This window comes from Macaca nemestrina, chromosome 12 (genome assembly GCF_043159975.1).
Source record: "Macaca nemestrina isolate mMacNem1 chromosome 12, mMacNem.hap1, whole genome shotgun sequence".
NCBI lineage: Eukaryota > Metazoa > Chordata > Mammalia > Primates > Cercopithecidae > Macaca > Macaca nemestrina.
The window spans coordinates 106,772,790-106,796,554 of NC_092136.1; the positions used below are offsets into that span (position 1 = coordinate 106,772,790).

Sequence of the window (23,765 nt, forward strand, 5' to 3'; positions counted from 1 at the left end):
GTACTCACATTTTTAGCCATTTCCATCCCCCGCCCCGTGTTTTCTTAACTCTTAGCTGGTGAGCTGTTATGAAAGGGTGGACTTGAATACAAGTTTACTTCTCCAAATATAAGATTTCTGATTTCGAAGTAATGACACTTCTGGGATCCATCATTAGGCTCTAGCAGAAATACGGTAGATGACCTAATTCATTCCCAGAGGTAGACCTCAGATTGCAGAAGACCATCAGAACCAAGAGTACAACACAGCAGGATCTGGACTTTCCACTGTTTTTAAAGTTTTTACAGTTACTAGGCTGCAATCTTCAAACTCTGCCACAAGAAAAACTCCAGAAGTAACTCTGAGCTCTGAAGTTTCAGCTGTATATTACCTACAGGAAGTTGTGCAGGTCCTCCATTTTCTTGCTTTTTTTGTATTTTACTTCTTGGGTTACCTCTAAAACTCTGAATCTCACCATCATTCTTGCTTGGATTTGATGACCTGGTCACTGACAGTAAGTTCTTCCCTTGGGTCTTTTAGCTCTTTCTTTCCTCTACAGTAATTTGCCTTCCACAAACCTTTTCCTATCTTGGACCTATTCCATTTGTTCTTTTCCTGGATTTATGAGTTATCTCTAGTCACTCCTTGTCCTCCTTAAGCACCCAACTTGTCTAGATCTATAAATTACAAAAAGTAGAACTCAGAAGGGAGTTACTTGCCTCCTCCAGTTAATGGTGCACTTACTACTCAAACCAGATTGTTAGGAGGGTTACCTGAATTGGTCTTCCATCAGGTGTCAGCACCTCTTCTGAAAGTTCCATCATCTTCAAGGCCATCAGAGCAATGGGTTTAGCATGGCAGAGGCTTTTTCTGTGGAGCCCTGCTGCAACACAGTAGGCATCACCTATTGTTTCCACCTGCAGCAATCAGACAAATCAAATGCAAACGTATGATAATGAGCCCGAAGAGAAATGATTAGTTATCTGCAATCACAAATGTTGCTGAAAAACATGTCGGCAAAACATCAATAAATTAAGCAATTAGACAACTGTGTATAATCACAGCAGAGTTTGCAAACAGCCACAGTCAAATACTGACATCTCACTCCAGGGTTGTTCATTAACACTATCGCTAGAGATGATCATTGAAATTAGGAACAACTATAATATAAAATAATTATCCCCCACGAAAATAGAACTGTCAGTATTTTGCCTAGATAATTTCCAAATGATCGCCTTTTCCAGAGCCATCTCTTCATCTCCTTCCAACTTTCAAGTATTCCTTTGGAAAGTATTTTTTTTCCCCAATTTTTCCACCTGAAGAAAATTGTTCCACACTTTTAGATATATCTGTAATTTCTCATCAGGTCTGTTCTTTCTTACTCTTAAAAATTGTAATGCCTAATGTTTCTTAAATATTCATACTGCATACCGTTAATTGTGTCAACCACTTTATGTATATGGTCCCATTTTATCTTCACAAATATCCTACATCAAAGAAACAAGTATTAGGCCAGGTGTGGTGGCTCATGCCTGTGAGTACTTTGGGAGGCCGAGGCAGCGGGTCACGAGGTCAGGAGATCGAGACCATCCTGGCCAACATGGTAAAACCCCATCTCTACTAAATATACAAAAATTAACTGGGCATAATGGTGCATGCCTGCCCAGCTACTAGGGAGGCTGAGGCAGGAGAACTGCTTGAACCCGCGAGGCGGAGGTTGCAGTGAGCCAAGATCACGCCACTGTACTCTAGCCTGGTGACAGAGTAAGACTTGGTCTCAAAAAAAAAAAAAAAAAAAAAGTGGCATATATACACCATGGAATACTATTCAGCCATTAAAAAGATGAGTTCATGTCCTTTGCAGGGACATGGATGAAGCTGGAAACCATTGTTTTCAGCCAACTAACACAGGAACAGAAAACCAAACACTGCATGTTCTCACTCATAAGCAGGAGTTGAACAATGAGAACACATCGACACAGGGAGAGGAACATCACATGCCGGGGCCTGTCAGGGGGTGGGGGACTAGGGGAGGGGTAGCATTAGGAGAAATACCTAATGTAGATGATGGTTGATGGGTGCAGCAAACCACCATGGCACGTGTATACCTATGTAACAAACCTGCATGTTCTGCACATGTATCCCAGAACTTAAAGTATAATTTTAAAAAAAGAAATAAGCATTAGTGATATTTGAAAGATGAAAAATTGACGTGCAGAGGCCCATCCATAACCACATAATTGAGAGTCAACAGCTACTGTATGGGTCTACTCTCTTCTAATTCTGTCGTCAGCATCCATTCTGAATGGCCATTGCTGTTGATAAATATTTTAAATATTTACCCCATTTCCACAGCATAGAACATGGAAAAAAAGTTCTAGTACTTTAGATAAAAGCTCTCTAATTATCCACAATAGAGATGGTGGTTTAATGGCAAAAACTGCAATTACTTTTGCACCAACCTAATAAAATCCTCAATAGTTTTAATATTATTAATTAGGCTGAAGTGATGAAAAATTGTACTAAATGCACAATTCCAGTGTCACTTTTTCTGTGATGTGCTCCATGTTCCTTCCTTTAGTTTTTATCAAATTATTTCTCAAAGAACTAATCCTTTCTTTATTCTGTTTTGACAGCACTTCCACATATCTCTGCTTTAACATTCAGCACAAGCTATAATCAATATGTATCTATATAAAGTCAATACGTATCCCTGGCTACGATGTGAGCTTTTAAGAAATGGGACTATGTTTTTTTCATCTCTGTATTCACAGAACTTAGCATAATGTCTATGATATAGCTATTTATTAAATAATATTTATTGAATATTTGCTAAATGAATAAATAAGTCAATCAACCATGCTAACCATAATTACAGTAAGTAATTTTCACTCTTGGCTTATTTTCATCATTCATTTTATGAGCGCCACCTAGATCTGTGTGCTATGTAGATCTGTATAGGAAAATGCATCAGTGATGGAGATGCTTCCAGCATAAATATACCAAGAATTATAAAATATTCTATTATTTTTAATATCAAAAATTAAATTTCCATGTAAAAGCATTCCAACACTACAATATTAAAAAGATATACTGCATGAAATTATATGAGCACTAATTTAGGGAATATTATGAGAATACTTAAGAAGCTCATGGGACCAACACTGCAAAACTTATCACTTGATCATCAGGAAATATGCATCAAAACTGATTCAAATACCCCCAGAACTATCATTATATTCAAAAATTTCACTTTAAGACCTGTTTTCTGATGCCAGAAAAATGAAAATAAAATTATACTGTAAGAATAGAAAGACAATGCAGTATGAGTTGGCAAAAGTTTTATTCCAAAGACTAAAATATACTTCCTGGAAATAATTCTCACTAAGGAAGACACCCATCAAAGAATAAACATCTAAAATGTGGCTATTTACTATTTTTCCCCTAATAAGACAATGTTCTTTGCTAATCCTCATATTATCCCACCCTTTCATATTTATTTCTGGTTTTCAGATACCGGAACATATAGTCAGTAAATTGCCTGCAGAAATCAAAATGCTTTGCAGTCGCTCTGAACATGCAAGTTCCTAGAGCACAATCACTTCCTGAAATGTCTATCATCATCGTCGTCATCCTCATCAACATCTCAATTATCTTTTCAGAAAAAGATGCACTGAATTCCATTAAATGTGTATTCTAGAATTTGCACAAGAATACACAGAGATTAGTTATATGTTGCATTTTCTCCTTAAAAAGTTGGACCAATATGTTACCAACTGATATAACATATAAATGAATGAAGTACAAAATAAATATGGGCACAATGTAAATATAGCAAATTCATATTACAATTCATACATGATTGTATAAAGCTTTAAGACTAGGCGTGGTGGCTGACACCTGGAATCCCAACATTTTGGGAGACCAAGGCAGGAGGGCTGCTTGAGTCCCGGAGTTCAAGACCAGCCTGGGCAACATAGTGAGACCTCAATCTCCTCTACAAAAAAATAAAAAATAAAATTATCCAGGTAAAGTGGCCCTTACCTATAGTCCCAGCTACTTGGGATCGCTAGAGCCCAGGAGATCAAGGCTGCAGAGGAAAAAAGGTTCTGACTAATTGTACAGGAACTCTTAAAGCTTCCTCCCAGATGTGACATATATATCTTCTTTTCATGATTTATTGACCAGAGCAAGTTACATGGTTATGCTTAACATATAGAGAATGGGAAATGGTAAACTACCTTGTGCAGAGAAGAGAAGAGTCAGAAATATTTAGTAGACAGCATTAATGAAGACATGAATGAATAAATAATCACACATTCTCTAATATCAAAATGTCTGGAAAGGTTAAGTAATTGGCATATACATTAAGTAAAGTCTAATATATCTTTGTGATTTTTTTTTTTCTTTCTAGATATATTCAGCCCCTGAAGAATACTGGCAGAAACACAACTGTCTTAATGCAGCTTTCCAGGAATGCTCCATTTTTTTCTCTCTTCTTCCTTTCTCTAAGGCAGCTCTATACGAGTTTAGCAAAATTAAATATATGTGGAAGTGTTAGCAGATTCCTTCGAAGTAATTAGTGGGTTTTGCTTCATGAGGAGCAGGAAAAGTGAAAGTGACATGTATCAATTCCATTGCTCCTGAGTTTATTTCCTTGAGCTAAACCAAAATGAAACAAGGGGGCATTGTAAATAGACTACAAAAACAAAAAACAAAAAACCTGTCCAAAAAGTTGACTTTGTTCTGAATTCCTTTATAATTGCCTCAGTGTTTTTATACAGTTTTAAATACAACAGACACAGTTTAAAATAGTGCATTTCATTTATTTTCACCATCTCCCACCTGTTCGTGAATGGCACTGGATAAGAATAAAGATGGCTAAACTGAGCATGGAGATGGGGAAAAGATAATGCTTATGCAAATGTCTGAAAAACTTACATTATTTTCTAAACATAGAAGAGGAGGCTTAAGTACTAAAAATATATACAACTGCTCCCTTACATATTACTATAGCTGCTTTTATAAAACTTTAAAGAATTTGCCTATCTCAGTTTATATTTTCTCAAAACTTTAGAATCAAAGTCCTTACATTATTCCAGAAATAAAGGTGGTATAAATAAATATATTAGAGTTATGCATTCACCTTGTTTTTTGTTTGATTTTTAAGACAGGGTCTCACTCTGCCACCCAGACTGGAGTACAGTGGCATGATCTGGGCTCTCTGCAACCTCTCCATCCCAGGCTCAAGCAATCCTCCCACCTCAGCCTCCCATGTAGCTGGGACTACAGGCACATGTCACCATGCCTGGCTATTTTTTTTTTTTTTAATTTTTTTAGAGACAGGGTTTCGCCATGTTGCCCAGGCTAGTCTCGAACTCCTGGACTCAAGATATTTGCCCACCTTAGCCTCTCAAAGTGCTGGGATTACAGGCATGAGCCCCTGCGTCCATCCCATTTACCTAGTTTGTTTATTTTAGTTTTAGATCATTTAAAAGAATTTCTTTTAGTTACTAATAGAATTTCATTCCCATAACAGTTTTCTCCTTGCCCTCTAGGTTAATACTCAAGAAATATCTGGGAATTTCTTGGATATTTGGGCACAGATGGAAGAAAGGAGTGGGGGTGAGGGGGTCGGTATTGAGGATAAGATTAGCCAAAAGAACAATGCACACAATTAGGCAATTAACCATCCCTGTTCCATGGGACTCGTGACCACCTCAGTCCTTCAATCGCACAGTCTTAGATCTGTCCCTCTTTGAATTTTCTATGGGGCATAAGAGCAGAGGGTCAGAGAGCTCTGGTAATCTACTTTACTGAACAATCTTCCCTGGATACAATCAAGAGAAGCAGCAAATTAGAAAGTCTGCTTTCCAGCCATTTTGTGTTCCAGGGGACTCTAGTTCCTTAAAAAGAGACAGGGAGAGAAGAGATATTGGAATGAGATGTAGGCAGACAGATATAGATAAACTTTAAAGATGAGAAACGCCTTCTTTTCCCTCCTAGTATCTCACAGAGCACCTGGACATCTCATCATGCTCAGGTGGGTGAAAGGGGACTGGTAAATGTCCCATATTCTTCATGGTCTTATTGGCTGTCACCAAGAATGCTTGGTTCTTAGAAAGGACGCCATATTTCCCTTACTGGGCCATACCTGCTAGCCCAATCAGCTGACATTTGGTCTGGGTCCTGGGTGACAGGGAGGATGGGGCATAGTAGATGGCTTCTCCAATGGTTGGCCAAGAGCCTGAGTCCACAAGCAGTTGTGGAGGTCCTTGGTGACTAGAAACTGAACAATGAGGTCAATGGCGGTCTGCATAAGAATATCCAAAAGGCTGGCCAGGAAACACACACACACACAAACAAAAACTATGGCCCAGGCCTTCATGGATACTTACTAGTAACAGAAGAGTAGGAAAAACTATGGTCTTGGGGTAGATTAAGAGGCTCTCTACTTTTTGTCCTTCACTTCAGACATAGACAGCAACTTGCCACTGTTTATGTCCCTGTTTTGCCAGATACTCAATAGGGTGGCTGGAATGAACTCCTAACCAAAGATGAAAATCTGTATGATTGTGGTCAAGCAAAGGTATCAGGTCCATGGAATACTCACTGGACATACTCGAAGATAAGCAGCTTGCCACCAGCCTTGAACCCAGTCTTTCATTGTTCCTGAGGTTGCAGTTCTTTAAGATACACTGACCGTCTTTGAAGATAACTCATAAAGATCCACATCAAAAAGAGACAGGAAGGCCCTGACACAGATAAGGGTTCAAGCCATGTAGATGAAAGAATGCAGTTTTCATCATTTTCCTGGCTTAGACAAAGTGATAGGCATGTTCATAGAAGCCACATTCTTGAAGTTGGGAGCACTAAAAGTCCAGATCCAAGATGCAAGGAGGTCAGCACACAGATATCACTGTTGGCCAAGCACAGGTCCAACAATAGATGGCAGATGATCTGGAGCAGGGGCAACTTCCAAAAGTAGGAGTTAGCTACACTGATACCAGAACAGCCTGAGTATCTCCATGGGCTGCCCTGCTGAAGGTAACCTGGCTTTTCCTCCACATAACAGTTGGTATTTCAGGAGTTGGGCTAGAGATCCCTTTAAAAATAACAGCAATCTTAGGTCCTGGAAGGCTGTAGTCTGAGGACCAGGTGAAGAACCTACAGTTGATATCCTGCTCCTACAGGACTGGGGCATGGGATCCTTGCCATGTGACTGGAGTGAAAGGAAATGCCACTTGTCCAGAGGATCTGACCCCATATTGTTTAATGATTACCTTGCTTCTGAAGTAGAGGTTTGTTCAAAAAAGAATTTGAATGTGTAGCATGTCCTTAGATGTCTGAACTCTTTTTACCTCTTAATTGAGATGGCCCTCAGCAAATCTGCATCTTAGCCCCTATGCATGACCTTTGGGTGGGGGTGGTTTCAAAAGGCGGCATCTCAGAAGGTGAGTGTATTTTCTTTGATGAATCTGTGGTCTCATCTCAGTGTCACCGTATCCACCCAAACTTGGGCTCCTGGAGCCCTGTTAGCCTGTGCATGTACTGTCTCCAGCTGCAGCCTTCAGAAAGTCCTTGGCATTCAGAGGCCAGGGCTTTGCCGCCTCCTTTATCTCTGTCACTTTATTTTCCTTCATCATTTCCTCTCTTCTCTACATGGATATCACTTCATCAACTCTTCTTCAACCTACATTTCTTCCTTCACCAGCCCCTCTCCACCTTCTTTTTACCCACCACCTCCTCTGCTTTCCTCACCTCTCCTGCTGCTATTGAGAAAATGGCACACTCCTCACTTACCACTTTTTTAGCAAACTCACCCTACCAGCTATTGCCTGAGTCCCAGTCCCAGTCACAACCCTGTAGGTTATTCTCCCAATATTTATGGGGGTTGAGAGGGCACTCCTTCCTGAAAGCAGGATGCTCACCAAGACCAGTGGTGCCAGTAGAAAACTAAGTCATCACAGGCAATGACTGGCAGGGTGGGGTGACCTGAAAATTGCCATACCTCTGGCTTCTAGCTCTAGAGGATGGAGTGCCCTCCTCTAAACAAAAGAGATAAACAAAACTGAGGAAGAAGAGGCTCCACCTCCCAGAGGGAACGAAGAAACAGCCTCTACCTCTTTGGCAGCTGGGCATAAGCATACGCATTTTAATCAGACATTATATTGTGAATCTACCTCCACATTTTAATTTTATCCTTCCCTATAAATGTGATTACCAAAAAGGAAAGTTATTAAGATGGTCTTTTGAGTTTCTGTAAGTAATCTTGTAGTCATTCAATATGAAGATCTGTATTATAGGATCTTATTTTATGATGCTAAAGGTTAATATTCTAGCAATAATTTTTGCATATTAATGAAATTAATGTTGTAGAGGCTGGAGCTCCGTACTTGTTCTCCATGTGAAGTCGTGGGTAATATCTACAGAACTGAGGTGTAATAAAGAGTCATTAACCTCATAATACCTCAAACTTTCTATGGACATTACTATCTGTCATATGAAGAACTGAAAGTCCTCAGCGGGTACTGTCATTAACCTACAGTGGCACTTCAGAGAGAAAAATCTGTGTACACAGGTACCCACTCCTTGCATAGGCTCAGGGAAATAAGAGGTCATCTGCTCCTAAAGCCCACCATCATTTTTAGATGTGGATAGCTTTTTTCTCCAGTACACCTTTAAATTCAAAGCCTGATTCTCAGAGACCCTAACAGAGAGGATGGATTGAAACTAGGCTTATTTACTCTTTCTAAAGGCCCCTGAAAGGCTCCTGGATGCACATATTACTTTTAAAGGAGAAGATGCAAAAAGAGAAGAAAAACCATTTCCACTTCACTGAGTACATGACTTTTTTAGGGCACATCCCAAACAAAACTGCAAACTAGGCAAAGTCTATCTCAGGACTCTGCCCTCAGTATTTTCAAGTTTTCTTTCCTGATTTCTGGATCCGTAATTTTCTTCCTTTTTGTTTGGCAAGGAGGGATCTGTAACTTTCTTACAACCATACCTGATGATGGACAAATTTCTATCACTCTCGCAGTATGTATCATGTTAATCTGTGTGTGTGTGTTTATACTCCTCTCTGCCTACTATATATTTACTTAACTTTATATCCCTGGACCTGAGTATAGTATCAGGATGCCCATAAGAGTTCTATTAAATGCTTTAAATTGCATCCAATTTCTACATTTTAGGGGCAGAACTGGCCCTTAAGCAAGTTTTTAGTTGCAAAATTCAGGACAACCTGCATAAGAATCACCTAGAAGGTATTTGTTAAAAATTAGATTCCCATGCTCCACTTGGATTTACTGGATCAAAATATGGATATAAGGGCCAGCTATCTGCAGTCATAAGCTTCAGTTGTTTTATATGATTCCCAAAGTGAAGACTTCTGTACATGAAGTGAGTTAAAAATAGTATAATATTCACCTGGATATTCACCTTTTTTTTTTTTTTTTTTTTAAAGAGCAGTGGCTTTCAGAAAGGAGAAAAGCACTTCTAACCTGATCCCAGCTATTCCCATGTACTCCTTCTCTGTATTCCACTCTATCCATAGGGGTACAAACTTTTCCAGATATTTCCTTGTTTGTTGAAAGTGCAGACTACAACGACCAGTCCAAATGTGCACATGCACACGCATACACACCACACATGCTGAGAATCTAGCACAGTAGGCATTCAGTGATCCAAAGAAAGTTTGTTGGGCTCAATTAAACACACCCAAGCTCATTGTACATAATTATTTAGCAATTCAAATGGAAACAAGTTTAAGGTTTTACTGACAAGGCTACTTTAAAAAAGACCCTCTTCATTCTTTCTTTACAAAAAAAAAAACTGTCTCCTTACACTCATTTTAGTTGAGATTTTTGACCCAAATACGGCTGCTTTTAAGGATGTCTCTACAGTGCTCAGCTGGTACAGTGTTGAAAAGGAGGTCATGGATATAAATAGAACAGTGATTTGGCCTGGGAACTACTCCCAAATGAAGGAAAATGGGTTCCAAATGACTGCCTATCACAGAAAGCTCTCCGCCTGATAAAACTCTCAGTAGGTCTTTCAATGTGCCTTCTGGTTCCTGCACAGGAATCTCCATCGTGTGGAAAATACTGTTTCTACCTCCCAGGTTGTTTATCATAAAGGATACTGAATACTGAAGCATGTTAGGAAAGAGAAACACATTAAAATACCCAGTCAAAATTTCATTCTAAATCATTGTTAGATGTGGGCAATTCTAAATTTCTGATAGTCCTGTGAGATCTTCAACAACAGGGCTCCAGTTTCCCAGGTTCATCCACCTCAGCCACTGTAATTTACTCCATGTCCCAATCAAAATGGATAACTCAATCTTCTTTGCAAACTTTCTGTACCTCCCACCACCATATTAATATTCAAAGTTATTGCTCTACCTAGAGTTCATCCACTCACTCTTTATAAAATAATATCGAGTCTATTATTTTTCAAGGATTTCTGATACAAGAACTTTAAATATATCCCCAGAGAATGGTGAACGTCTGCTATATTTTGAATAAACACATATGTTAATTGATGTCACAAAAGTAAATCCTGTTAACCAATTTAGCATATCAAGTGAAAATAAGAATTCATTTTTTAGTATTTTTTGTGTGGTGGTTTCTTTCTTATTTTTTATTTTTAATTGTGGGTATACAGTATATATTACATATATAATATATATAATTATCCTCAGTTATTTTTAAATGTACAATTAAAATATTTTTTACTATAGACATCCTGTTGTGCCAGCAAATACTAGGTCTTATTCGTTCTTTCTCTTTTTTTGTGCCCATTAACCATCCCAACTTCCCTAAGTCGACCCTACTACCCTTCCCAGTGTCTAGTAACCACCCTTCTGCTGTCTATCTCCATGAATTCAATTTTTTCTATTTTAGCTTCCACAAGTGAGAATGTAGGAAGTTCTTTTTTTTTTTTTTGCTTTAAAACTTTATTAAAATAAAGATTAAACCTGAAAAAAGAACAATCAGAATGCCAGCCCTTTGCATAAAATCAGCAAGAAAGAAGAAAGAGAAAGGGAGATAGAAAGGGAGAGAGAAGGAGAGAGAGAGAGAGAGAGAAAGAAAAAGGGAGGGAGGGAGAGAAGGAAGGAAGGAAGGAAACGGAAGGAAACAGAGAGAAAGAAGGAAGTTTGTCTTTGTGCCTGGCTTGTTTCAATTAATAATGACTTCCAGGTCCATCCATCTTATTGCAGATGACAGGATCTCATTCTTTTTATGGCTGAATAGTACCCCATTGTGTATATATATCACATTTTCTTTATTCATTTGTCTGTTAATGGACACTTAGGTTTCTTCCAAATCTTGGCTATTGTGAATGGTACTACAATAAACACGGGAGTGCAGGTATCTCTTCCATATATTTATTTCCCTTCTTTTGGACATATACCTAGGAGTAGGATTGCTGTGTTGTAGGGTAGCTCTATTTTTAGTTTTCTGAGGAACCTACAAACTGTTCTCCATATTGGTTGTACTAATTTACATTCCCATCAACAATGTACAAGGGTTCCCTTTGCTCCAGATTTTCTCCAGTATTTATTATTGCCTGTCTCTTGGGATAAAAGCCACTTTAACTGAGGTGAGATGCTATCGTATTGTACGTTTGATTTGCATTTCTCTGTTGATCAAAGATATTAAGCACTTTTTCATATACCTGTTTGCCATTTCTCTTCTTGTGAGAAATATCTACTCGGACCTTTTGTCCATTTTAAAATCAGATTATTAGATTTTTTTTTCCTATTGAGTTGTTTGAGCTCCTCAAATATATTATATTCTGGTTATTAATCTCTTGTTAGATGGGTAGTTTGCAAATATTTTCTCCCATTCTGTGGGTTGTCTCTTCACTTTGTTAATTTTTTCCTTTGCTGTGCAGAAGATTTTTAACTTGATGTGATCCCATTTGTCCGTTTTCACTTTCATTCCCTGTGCTTGTGGGATGTTACTCAAGAAATCTTTGCCCACTCCAATGTCCTGAAGAGTTTCCCTGATGTTTTCTTTTAGTGGTTTCATCGTTTGAGGTCTTAGATTTAAGTCTTTAATCCATTTTAATTTGATTTTTCTATATGGTAAGACATAGTGGTTTAGTTTCTTTCTTCTGCATATACATATCCAGTTTTCCCAGCATCATTTATTGAAGAGACTGTCCTTTCCCAAATGTATGTTCTTGGCACCTTTGTCAAAAATGAGTTAACTGTAGATATATGGCTATATTATGGGTTCTTTGTTCTGTTCCACTGGTCAATGTGTCTGTCTTTATGCCGGTACCACGTTATTTTGGTTACTATAGCTCTGTATTATAATTTGAAGTCAGGTAATGTGATTCCTCAAGTTTTGTTCTTTTTGCTGCATAGTTTTAGCTATTCTGGGTCTTTTGTGATTCCGTATATATTTTAAGGTTATGTTTTATATTTCTGTGAAGAATGTCATTGGTATTTTGACAGGAATTGCACTGAATCTGTAGTTTGCTTTGGGTAGTATAGACATTTTAACAATATTGATTCTTCCAATCCATGAACATGAAATATATTTCCATTTTTTATGTCTTCTTCAATTTCTTGAATCAATGTTGTATACCTTTCATTGTAGAGATCTTCCACTTATTTGGTCAAGTTCATTCCTAGGTATTTAATTTTATTCCTCTGACTGTGTATTTTTAAATAGCTTGTCTTCAAGCTCACTAATTCTTTCTTCTGCTTAATCAATTCTACTATTAAAGAGACTGATGCATTCTTCAGTATGTCAACTGCATTTTTCAACTTTAGAATTTCTGCTTGAGGTTTTTTAATTATTTCAATTTCTTTGTTAAATGTACCTGATAGAATTCTGAATTCCTTCTCTGTGTTATCTTAGTTTTCTCAAAACAGGAATTTTCAGTTCTCTGAAAGGTCACATATCTCTGTTTCTCCAGGATTAGTCTCTGGTGTTTTATTTAGTTCATTTGGTGAAGTCACGTTTTCCTGAATGATCTTGATGCTAGTTGATATTCACCTGTGTCTGTGCATGAAGAATTCAGAATTTATTGTGGTCTTCACAGTTTGGGCTTGTTTGTACTTGTCCTTCTTGGGAAGGCTTTCCAGGTATTTGAAAGGACCTGGGTGTTGTTATCTAAGCCCTAGATCTAATGCCACGTGCATTAGCTCTGCATTAGGGGGCACCCAAGCCCAGTAATGCTGTGGTTTTTACACACTCATAGAGGCACCACCTTGGTGGTCTTGGATAAGACCCAGAATAATTATCTGGATTACAGGCAGAGACTCTTTTTTTCTCTTTCATCACTTTCTCCCAAACAATGGGAGTCTCTCTGTCTGTGCTGAGCCACCCGGGGCTTGGGATAGAGGGACACAAACAACCCTGTGGCCACCAACACTGGGACAGTGCTGGGTCAGACCTAAAGCCAATATAACACTGGGTCTTGCTCAAGACCTGCTGTAACCACTACCTGGCTACTACCTTTGTTTTCTAAGGCCCTTGGGCTCTAACGGCAGCAGGTGGCAAAGTTAGCCAGGCTCGTGTCCTTTGCTTCATTGCAGTGAGTCACCCCAAGGCCCAGGGAGGTCCAGAGATGCCATCTGAGAGCTAAGGATTGGAATAAAAACATTTGGAAGTCTACCTGGTTTTCTATTCTAGTGTGGTTGAGCTGGCCCTGAAACCATGAGACACCTTCCTACTCCTCCCTCCCCTTTCCACAGGCAGAGGAGCCTCACCCTGTGACCACCACAGGCCACAGGGACACTGGACAGGCTACTGCTGATGTCCACTTAAGGCCCAAGCGCTCTTCAGTCAGCTTGTGTGAATGCTGCCAGGCCTGGGACTTATCCTTCAGGGCAATGGGCTTCCCTCTGGCCCACAGCAGGTCCAGAAATGCTATTCAAGAACAAGGCCTAGAATCAATGGCCTACTTGTTGTTCTGCCTCCCTGGCGCTGAGCTGGTACCTAAGGTGTAAGACAAAGGCCCCTTTGCTTTCCCCTCTGCTTTTCTCAACCAGATGAAGTCGCTCACTATAGCCTCCACAACGGGGATTGCTGAGTCTCACTTGAAGCCAGTGCCATCTTAGAGTCTTGCTCAAGGCCCACAGAATAGTAGCTGAGTATCGCTGGTGGTTATTCAGGGCCCAAGGGCTCTTTAGGTGATGGGTCCAGCTAGGACTGGATCCTTCCCTTCAATACAGTAGGTTCCCTTGTGGCCCATGGTGCATCTAGAAATGTCTGGGAACTAGTGCCTGGAATGGGGCCTCATGACTCTGACCAGTGCCCTATTCCTGCTGTGGCTGAGCTGGTATCCAAAATGCAAGACAAAGCCCTCTTTACTTTTCCCTCTCTTCTCCTTAAGCGAAAGGAAGAAGTCTCTTTGGGAGATGTAAGTTGCACTGCCTGGGGCTGAGGGAGGGGTGCTGCAAGCATTCCCTTAGCTGCCCAAGTTGGTATCTCAATAAGTTGTGTCTCCCACAAGTCCACTGGCTCCAGGCCCAGCTCAGCACTAAAACTTGCAGTACTTGTGGCCTGGACTGACTTTCAAGTCTATTTAAGATCCCACAGCACTTTAGTCCATGGTGGCAAGGTTTGGCAGAACTCAAGTTCTGACCGCTGGCATGCGTGATTCCTCTCTGCCTAATGCTGGTCTAAATGCTCCCTCTGTGTGAGGGTGTCAGCTGAGTTCAGCCTGGTTTTGCTTTCTGCTGTGACAGGACAGCACTGAGTTCAATGCAAAGTCTCACAATCAATGCAGTCTCAAGTACACAAATTTCTCCATGCTTTGCAGCTACTACAGGGGGAATTGGGAAGGTGTAGTGTTAACAATTGAGGACTGTCTTTCCCACACTCTTCAGTGTCTCTTTCAGTGATATGAAGTTTAAATCAGATACTGTGAGTAATCACCTGATTTTGGTTCTTACGAAGTTATTTGCGTGTGTGTGTGTGCACGCACACATGCAGATGGTTGCTGAATTTGGTGTCCCTGTGAAGGAGACAATCAGTGGAAACTTCTGTTGTGCCATCTTGATCCGCCCCTCAATAATTCATGCTTTAAAGGAGACCATCTTAACCCATAAATCCTACAATTTTTATATATCTACGGAATTACTATCTTTTATTTTCTCAGAATATAGATTTACAAAAAAGCCTCCCCTAGTCCCTCTTCCAGAAGTCAAATTTGTCACATGCTTCCAAGTCCACCTTTCATGCCATATCTTTGCTGAAAGTATCTCCAGTCCTCAGTAGAATAATATATTTGATTCCTTCAGAACACCAATAAAATTTGTTTTTTATATATCTTATACTGAACTCATTTATATTTCATACCAGAAGAGCTGGTACCATTCCTACTAAAACTATTCCAAAAAATTGAGGAGGGACTCCTCCCTAACTCATTCCGTAAGGGCAGTATCATCCTGATACCAAAACCTGGCATAGATACAACAAAAAAAGAAAAAAAACTTAGGACCAGCATCCTTGATGAACACTGAGGCAAAAATCCTCAACAAAACACTGGCAAACTGAATCCAGCAACAAATCAAAAAGCTTACCCACTATCAGTCGGGCACAGTGGCTTATGTCTGTAATCCCAGCACTTTGAGAGGCCAAGGCAGGCAGATCACGAGGTCAGGAGTTCGAGACCAGCTTGGCCAACACAGTGAAACCCCATCTCTACTAAAAATACAAAAATTAGCCAGGCGCGGTGGCAGGCGCATGTAATCCCAGCTCCTCACAAGGCTGAATCAGAACAATCACTTGAACCCAGGAGGCAGAGGTTGGAGTGAGCTGAGATCGCGCCATTGCACTCCAGCCTGGGCAACAGAGTGAGACTCCATCTCAGGGGAAAAAAAAAAAAAAAATATATATATATATATATATATCCCACTATCATCAAGTAGGCATTATCCCTGGGTTTCAAGATTGATTCAACATACGCAAATCAATAAATGTGATTCATCACAGAAACAGAACTGAAGACGAAAACCACATGATTATCTCAATAGATGCAGAAAAAGACTTTCAATAAAATTCAACATCCATTCATGTTAAAAACTCCCAATAAAATAGATATTGAAGGAACATACCTCAAAATAATAAGCGCCACAAATGACAAGCCCAAAGCCAACATCATACCCAATGGGCAAACGCTGGAAGCATTCTTGAAAACCAGCACAAGACAAGGATGCCCTCTCTTGCCTATCCTATTCAACACAGTATTGAAAAAGAAATTAAGAAAACAATCCCACTTAAAGTAGCAACAAAAAGAATAAACTATTTAAAATTAATCACGGATGTGAATGATCTGTACATTGAAAACTGTAATATATTGATTAAAGAAATTAAAGAAGACACATCAGTAGAAGAATATCTATCTGTTCATGGAATGGAAAAAATACTGTAAAAATGTCCATAAAACCCAAAGTGACCACAGATTCAATGCAATCCCTATCAAAATTCCAATGGCATTTTTCACAGAAATAGAAAAAATAATCCTAAAATTCATATATAACTGCAATATCCAAAATAATCTTGAGAATGAAGAACAAAGCTGGAGCCATCAGATTTACTGATTTCAAGCTAATCACTACGGAATTGTAATGAAAATGGTATGGTGTTGGCATAAAAACAGACACATAAACCAATGACACAGAATGAGATCCCAGAACTAAATCTACACAATCTTTTACAAGGACACCAAGAAAACACAATGAAAGAAGAATTTTCTCTTCAATAAATTGGTTGGGAAGCTAGATTGGGTTGGGAAAATGAAATTAGATCTTTCTCTTATGACATACAGAAAAATCAACTCAAAATGTAATAAAGACGCAAATGTAAGTCCCAAAACTGTAAAACTCTTAGCTAAAAACATAAGGACAAAGCTCTGTGACACTGGCCTTAGCAATGAGTTTTTTGGATACACCAACACAGTCACCAAAAGCAAAAATAAGCAAGTGGGATTACATCAAACTAAAAATATTCTGCATTGCAAAAAAAAGAATCAACATAATGAAAAAGGTAACCTACAGAAGGGGAGAAAATATTTGCAAACCACATGTCTGATGAGGGGTTAATATCCAAAATATTCAAAGAACTGATACAACGTGGTAGCAAAAACACCAAACAGCCCAATTAAAAAATGAACAAAGGACCTGAATAAACAGTTTCAAGAGAATACACAAAAATGGCCAACAGGTATATGAAAGGGCTCAAAATTAGTAATCATAAGGGAAGTGCAAATTAAAGCCACAATGAGATATCACCTCACACCTGTTAGAATGATGATTATCAAAAATCTGAGATAACAAATGCTGATGAGGGTATGGAGAAAAGGGAACATTTGTACACAGTTTTTGAGGCTGTAAATTGGTACAGCTATTATGGAAAACACAATAGAGGTTCCTAAAATATAAAAGCAAAACTATAATTTTCATCAACCCCACTTCTGGATACATATCCGAAGGAAATGAAATCAGGATATTGAAGAGATATCTGCACTTCCATGTTCACTGCAGCATTATTCAAAATAGCCAAGATGTGAAATCAACCTATCAACAGATAAATGAATAAAGAAAATGTGACACACACACACACACACACACACACACACACATACGCATACACAGATATATGTAATGAAATATTATTCAGCCATAATAAAGAACAAAATCCTGCCATTTGTGGGTGAATCCAGAGGACATTATGCTAAGTGAAATAAGCCAGACACAGAAAGACAAATACTGTATGATCTCATAAGTAGAATCTAAATAACTCTCTGTGTTTCTCTCATGAATAGACAGTAGAATGGTGGTTGCCAAGGGGTGAGGGTGGAAGAAATGGGAAGATGTTAGTCAAATGGCAGAATTTTTCAGTTATAGAGTGACTGCGTTCTGGGGATCTACCATATAGCATGCCGACTATAGTTAATAATGCTGTATTTCTGCTAAGAGACTAGATCTTAAAGTGTCCTCACTATACACACACACAAACAAACACAAAGGGTAATTATGTCTGATAATAGATCAACTATATATTAATTAATTTGTGATAATCATTGCACAATCTATACATATATCAGACCGTCACATTGTAAACCTTAAATTTGTACAGTTTTATTTAATTATTAATATAACTCAAAATAGCTGGATAAATACATAAAATCCAATAAATAAAATCCAAATCGAATAAAATAAATACCTCAATAGTGTTATTACCCAATGCCTAGGTTAGTCCTTAAACACAGTATGTGATCAATTAATTATTGAAAATGAAATTAATGAATAAACGTACATTAAAAATTTAGCATGGTACCTGGCACATATTAGGCATTCAGCCAGTATCAGTCCCTGTCCCTTCTTTCATAGCAAATTCTTCAAGACATTCTCTCTGATCTTGGTCTTCTTTCATATGAATAACTCCAGATGGAGTCAATTGCTGCTACTGTTGATTAATTTACAACAATTTTCCACATACATGTCATGATTTTGAATTATGAATAGACAAATTCCAAACAATAATCATTTGCTGAACAAGTTTTTTGTGTCAACTGCAACAAATACGTGAGACCTCTAATACTGCTCCCATTTTACAGATGCAGAAGCTGAACACAGATAAGTTATGTGACTTACCCAATTAGGCGACAAAGATATAATTAAAATCAGGTTTTCAGACTTTATCTTCAATACCCTTTCCCCTACATTTAGCTGTCATTGCACTGTCATAGGCAACTACAACAGTCCTCATCTGGGCTCTCTCTGATGGTCAAACGACCTTATATTAAGCAGAGGGCTGAAACATGCCCCATCGGATATAAGGCAGTGACACTACTTATGGAATTTGGTAAGGGAAAAACAGAGGGGCACAAAGTTGCCCTTTGATGACAGCATAAAAAGCTATCCAATATTAAACTTTGACTATCATAGGAAAATATAACATTAAAAAATGCTTTGGACAATCTTAAGAACAGCATTATCTTAATAGACAGCTTTCACAGACTCCAACACATGTGCACATATGCATGTACATGGGCACGCCCTCCACCCCAACACATACAGCTAGATCAGCAGTCTCACAGGGATTTTGCTTCAACTGATTTCTTCTATTTTTCCAACTTGAAAGCCATGTTACCCATTTCAAAGCTTGAAAAATGCATCAAAACTTATTTATATCCATTTTAACCCAAATTTAAGATGACAGAGTTAAATTCTCATCTTTCTACTCTAAAAGATGTTTGCAAAAATAAACACAAATCATTTAAAACTTGCCATGGGTGAATAACTTATTGATAGGGAGGCAGCAGCATTGATTTGCAGTTTGAAAACATTTTCCTAGCAAACTACATACAGCTCCAACACTAAGAATTTAGAATCTGAGAATCTCATAGAATCAGGGGACCAACTGAGAGCTGTTCCCACCTGCCCCACCAAAAGGTTGTGGTATATCACTCCTGTGGTCAGAGCATATGCTTCAGCCAGTCTATGTCATTGTTAGGAACATGGATTTTCATAGGGATCTTCTGTGCTGAAATTATTCTTTTAACTTTTGTACAAAGATCCTCTTTAACCTCCGGGAGCCAAAGAGAACAAGTGTTTATGATATTCAACACATATTCAAAAATAGTGCACATTTGTTGAATACCTTAAAAAAGGAAACCTAGTTATATTTTTACCTCTAGGCTAGAATTCAAATTGCAATTTACAAAGTCATGCTCATCCTCTAATTACTACATTGAGGGCCTCATGTTTGTAATAAGGACTTTTGGCTGATGGTTCTTTTCAGCCTCAGAACAGTCCTGTGCCATACTATTGTTTTCATTTTACAAAGATGAACTCTGGTAATTTTTCAAAGTTTCTGGAGAGATCATACCAATTTATAAATAAATAAATATTTCATTTTATGTATTAAAAGTAATAGCAAAACCCACAATTACTTTTGCACTAACCTATAGTATATAAGTGCCAGAACAATTTTTTTTCCTGGTTCTGCATCTAGGTAATTGGAAACACTAGCTATCTGACACATGAATGGTTTAAACCGTTGCTTTCTAAAATATGAGCTTTTAACTAAATCAGAGCTAAATTCAAGTAACATCTGCAACTTAGTAAACTCATCTTCAAAAGGGACACTTAGTATTTGATAGCACAACAGAGCAATCATAATAATAATTTAATTCTACATTTTAAAAGGGTCTAACTGGATTGTTTGTAATACAAAAAGTAAATACTTGAGGGAATGGGTACCCCATTTTCCATGATGTGATTATCACACATTGCATGCCTGTATCAAAACATCTCACATACTCCATAAATACGTACACCTACTATGTACCCACAAACATTGAAATAAAAAATTTAAAAAGACAAAAGGGACATCATAACACCTATTCCACAGGATTGTTCTGGAAAATAAGTGAAATATCACAACTTAAGCACTTAACACTGAGACTGGAACACAGTTTGTATTCAGTAAATGTGAATTCTATTAGTTTCATTTCGCTTTCAGAAATTTTCACTTTTGAAATCACTGTTATTAAATGATAAATAGTGGGAGAAGTACTTACAGCATTTCTGCTACATAAAAGCATTAATTAAATGTTTGTTTAAAAACGGTAATAGAAACACCTCAATTCAGTGAGATTTGCACATCACATTAAGGCTATCCAATGAGATAAGTGAGATAGCGGTCCTGCCTAGAAAATCAATTTCCATTTTAGTAAACTCACCCTATGTACAAACTAAAAGCAAGCTGTTCACGCTGTTCTGCTGAAATGGTTAGTGGCAAAAATAAATGAGCAGTTTGAGCTTAGAGCTTAACTTCTTTACAGTTTATTGATATACAAAAGAGAGATACTGTGTAATAACACAATTAACTCTATAAGGCTAATGAAAATCTTTTATTTACATCATGGGGTAGCATTTATTCTTATTAGAAATAGGAAATCCTGGCAACATGGACTAATCTACTAAGAGAACTTACTAGAGACTTATATCATGAAGAAATATCCACACTGCCTGTAGAAATGATATACCTTCCCTTGGGATTTCAGTCTGCTCAGGCTGCTATACAAAAATACCATAGACTGGGTGGCTTAAACAACAGGAATTTATTCCTCATAGTTCTGGAGGCCGGAAAGTCCAAGATCAGGATGCCAGCCAATTCACTTCCCAGGTGAGGGCTCTCTTCCTAGCTTACAGGTGGCTGCCTTCTTACTGCGTCCTCACAAAGAGGAGAGAAAGCAAGCTCAAGTCTCTTCTTCTTATAATGATTCTAATTCCATCATTGATGACCCCACATTCAAGACCTCATCTAAACTTAATTAACTCCAAAATACTCCACCTCTAAATAATATCACATTAAGTAGGGCTTCAACATATGAATTTTGGGGGGTCACAAATATTCAGTTCATACTGCTTGTAAAAATCAAAAACATCAATCTCTTTGCAGTTGCCACCACTCTTTAGAAATTAAATATCAATAGGGACAAAAATAACCCCAAAACACTTTGAAAAATTCAGCGAGACACTTCATTAATATTAACTTCTGCTTAGCAATTGAAAGTATTTTAGCCTTCTAACTGTCTTCAGAATATGCCACAACACTAAAAGAAATGTTCTCTGAATATAGAAGAAAAATAATTCAGGCTGTCATATTAGAATATAAAAAATAGACATTTGGGGTTCAGTTTCACAGTATTGGTCAGACATCCCACGAGTCATTATGGCTTTAAGAAAACTGTCATCTTTATAAATTCCACATTGTAATTCAGAGTATGCAGATGGAACCATCTTTAAGAATCTTTGAGGCCCCGTGAAGATGACACAAATAATGCATTTCGAAAAGCTCTTTATCTCCCTCCCTCCTTATCTTTTATTTCTCTCTACCCTTCCTTCACGGTCTTTGGCATACAATGCAATTCTAATAACCTAAAACAATAAATCCAATAAATAAGCATTTTATCTATTTCTAGTAAGCGTTAGATACACAATGTTTATGTACATAAAAATGCTTGCACAAATACAACACACACACTCACACAGACACACACGCTTCCCTTATAGGACCAGATATACCTGTTTGAATAATATGTACATTTACTACCATGAAGCAGACACTGTTCTAAGCACTTTACATAAATCTCATTTAAAAGCTCACTAAATAAAACTATAAAGTGGTAAAATTAGTCTCTTATTTACAGATGATAAAACTGAGGCAGAGAGATTAAATAAGCTATGAAAGGTGGAAAGATGAGAACTCCAACTAGTGCACTCAAGATAGCACTGGGATTCCACAGCCTTGGTTGAATGAATTGAAAGAAACGTATCTTTCCCTTGCCTCTTCCTTATCTCCAACTAAAGTGCTCGCCAAAGGCAAACATATAAATGAGGTTAAACCCTCTTCAGGTAATTTTTGCAGCATTATGGTTTTTGAAACTGGCAATATAACTCCCCCCATAGAAAGCTATCAGAACAGAATGCTTATCTGTGACTTTCACCTTACTTCCTAAAGCATATAAACGAGTTCTTTTCTATTCACTAAAATTGTTCTAAAAATACATTCTAATTTCCATAACATTTTAAAGGTTCTATGGAAGTCATGGCTCCTTATCAAGTGAGTTACAAATGTTTATTGAGTGAATGAATGAGTTGAATAAATTTTTGACTTAAGAAATTCTTATTTTCCAACTTACTAAAAAACATTATTGCCTTGTTTCCAACAAAATATCAGCAAAAGCAAATGATGTTGATGTTGATGGAGACTACTGAAGAGAACTAACATAAATCTTAAACAATGCTCAATTTTAAAAGTGTGTGCACTGATCATTAAAAGAGAAAATATGTAAATTTGGGGGGAAATGAAGCAGTTACTCTTTACTAAATGGAACTGGCATTTCACGCTGCAAATGAAGTAAAATGGCATATACATATTTATAAAATTCCAACAATAACCTAAGTACCTAAGTACTTTAAAAGGCTTTCTGTTTTACAACAAAACAAGGTGGAAGTGAAGCATTTCATTTTTCTGTGAAATCTAATTCATGCTGAAGTGATATCCTTGAGAATCTGTTGCATTTTCTAAAGGCTGGCTTAAGGTCCGGTGAAGTAGCTTCGCATCAAGTGGCAAGACAACTCAAAATTCTTGAGGCATAAAGTTGTGTGGCCCTAAAACTCTCTGTCAGAAACATCTGTTTTCAGCTTTTACAAGGGAGGTTAAAGATGGGGATTTATGTCTGCTACAGCTCCTTAGCCAATGTACAAACTCAGGTGCTGTGAGTATTATCAGTGCAAAGCCCCGACAGTCTTCACCGAGATACCCAGACTAAAAGGGCTTGTCTGACTCTCAGTTTCCCTGGGATATTAACATGCACACTCAAAAGCGAACATTGATCACTTATATATAAGCTTATGTACAAGCATCTCTATCATGGATGTTTATCACTATTAACTTTTGCATTTTGTATTTATTTTTAGAACGTGCCATGGTTTGAATGTGTTCCTCAAAATTCTTAATCCCCAATACAAAAGTATTGAGGGTGGGACCTAATGAGAGGTCATGAAGATGGAGCCACTATTTGAAGAGCTTGTAGGAATAGGTTCACTGTGCTCTCTCTTGCCCTTTGGCATTCATCCATGTTGGGATATAGCAAGGAGACCCACACCAGATGCCAGCACCTTCATCTTGACCTTCCCAGACTTAAGAACTGTGAGAGATTAAATTTCTGTTCTTTATAAATAACCCAGTCTCAGGTATTCTATTATGACAGCACAAAATGTATTAATTAAGACAGAA

General features: G+C 38.0%; 1 protein-coding gene across 2 annotated transcripts in view; it reads right to left on the minus strand.

The window, feature by feature from the left end:
- The window catches only part of LOC105493756 (guanylate cyclase 1 soluble subunit alpha 2), a 347,998-nt gene that overhangs the window by 90,757 nt on the left and 233,476 nt on the right, over positions 1 to 23,765 (minus strand). For both annotated transcript variants that reach the window (XM_024796548.2, XM_071075528.1), the window contains exon 6: positions 753 to 896. In XM_024796548.2, coding sequence (XP_024652316.2) covers positions 753 to 896 — 144 coding nt within the window. The remainder of the gene's footprint in view (positions 1 to 752; positions 897 to 23,765) is intronic.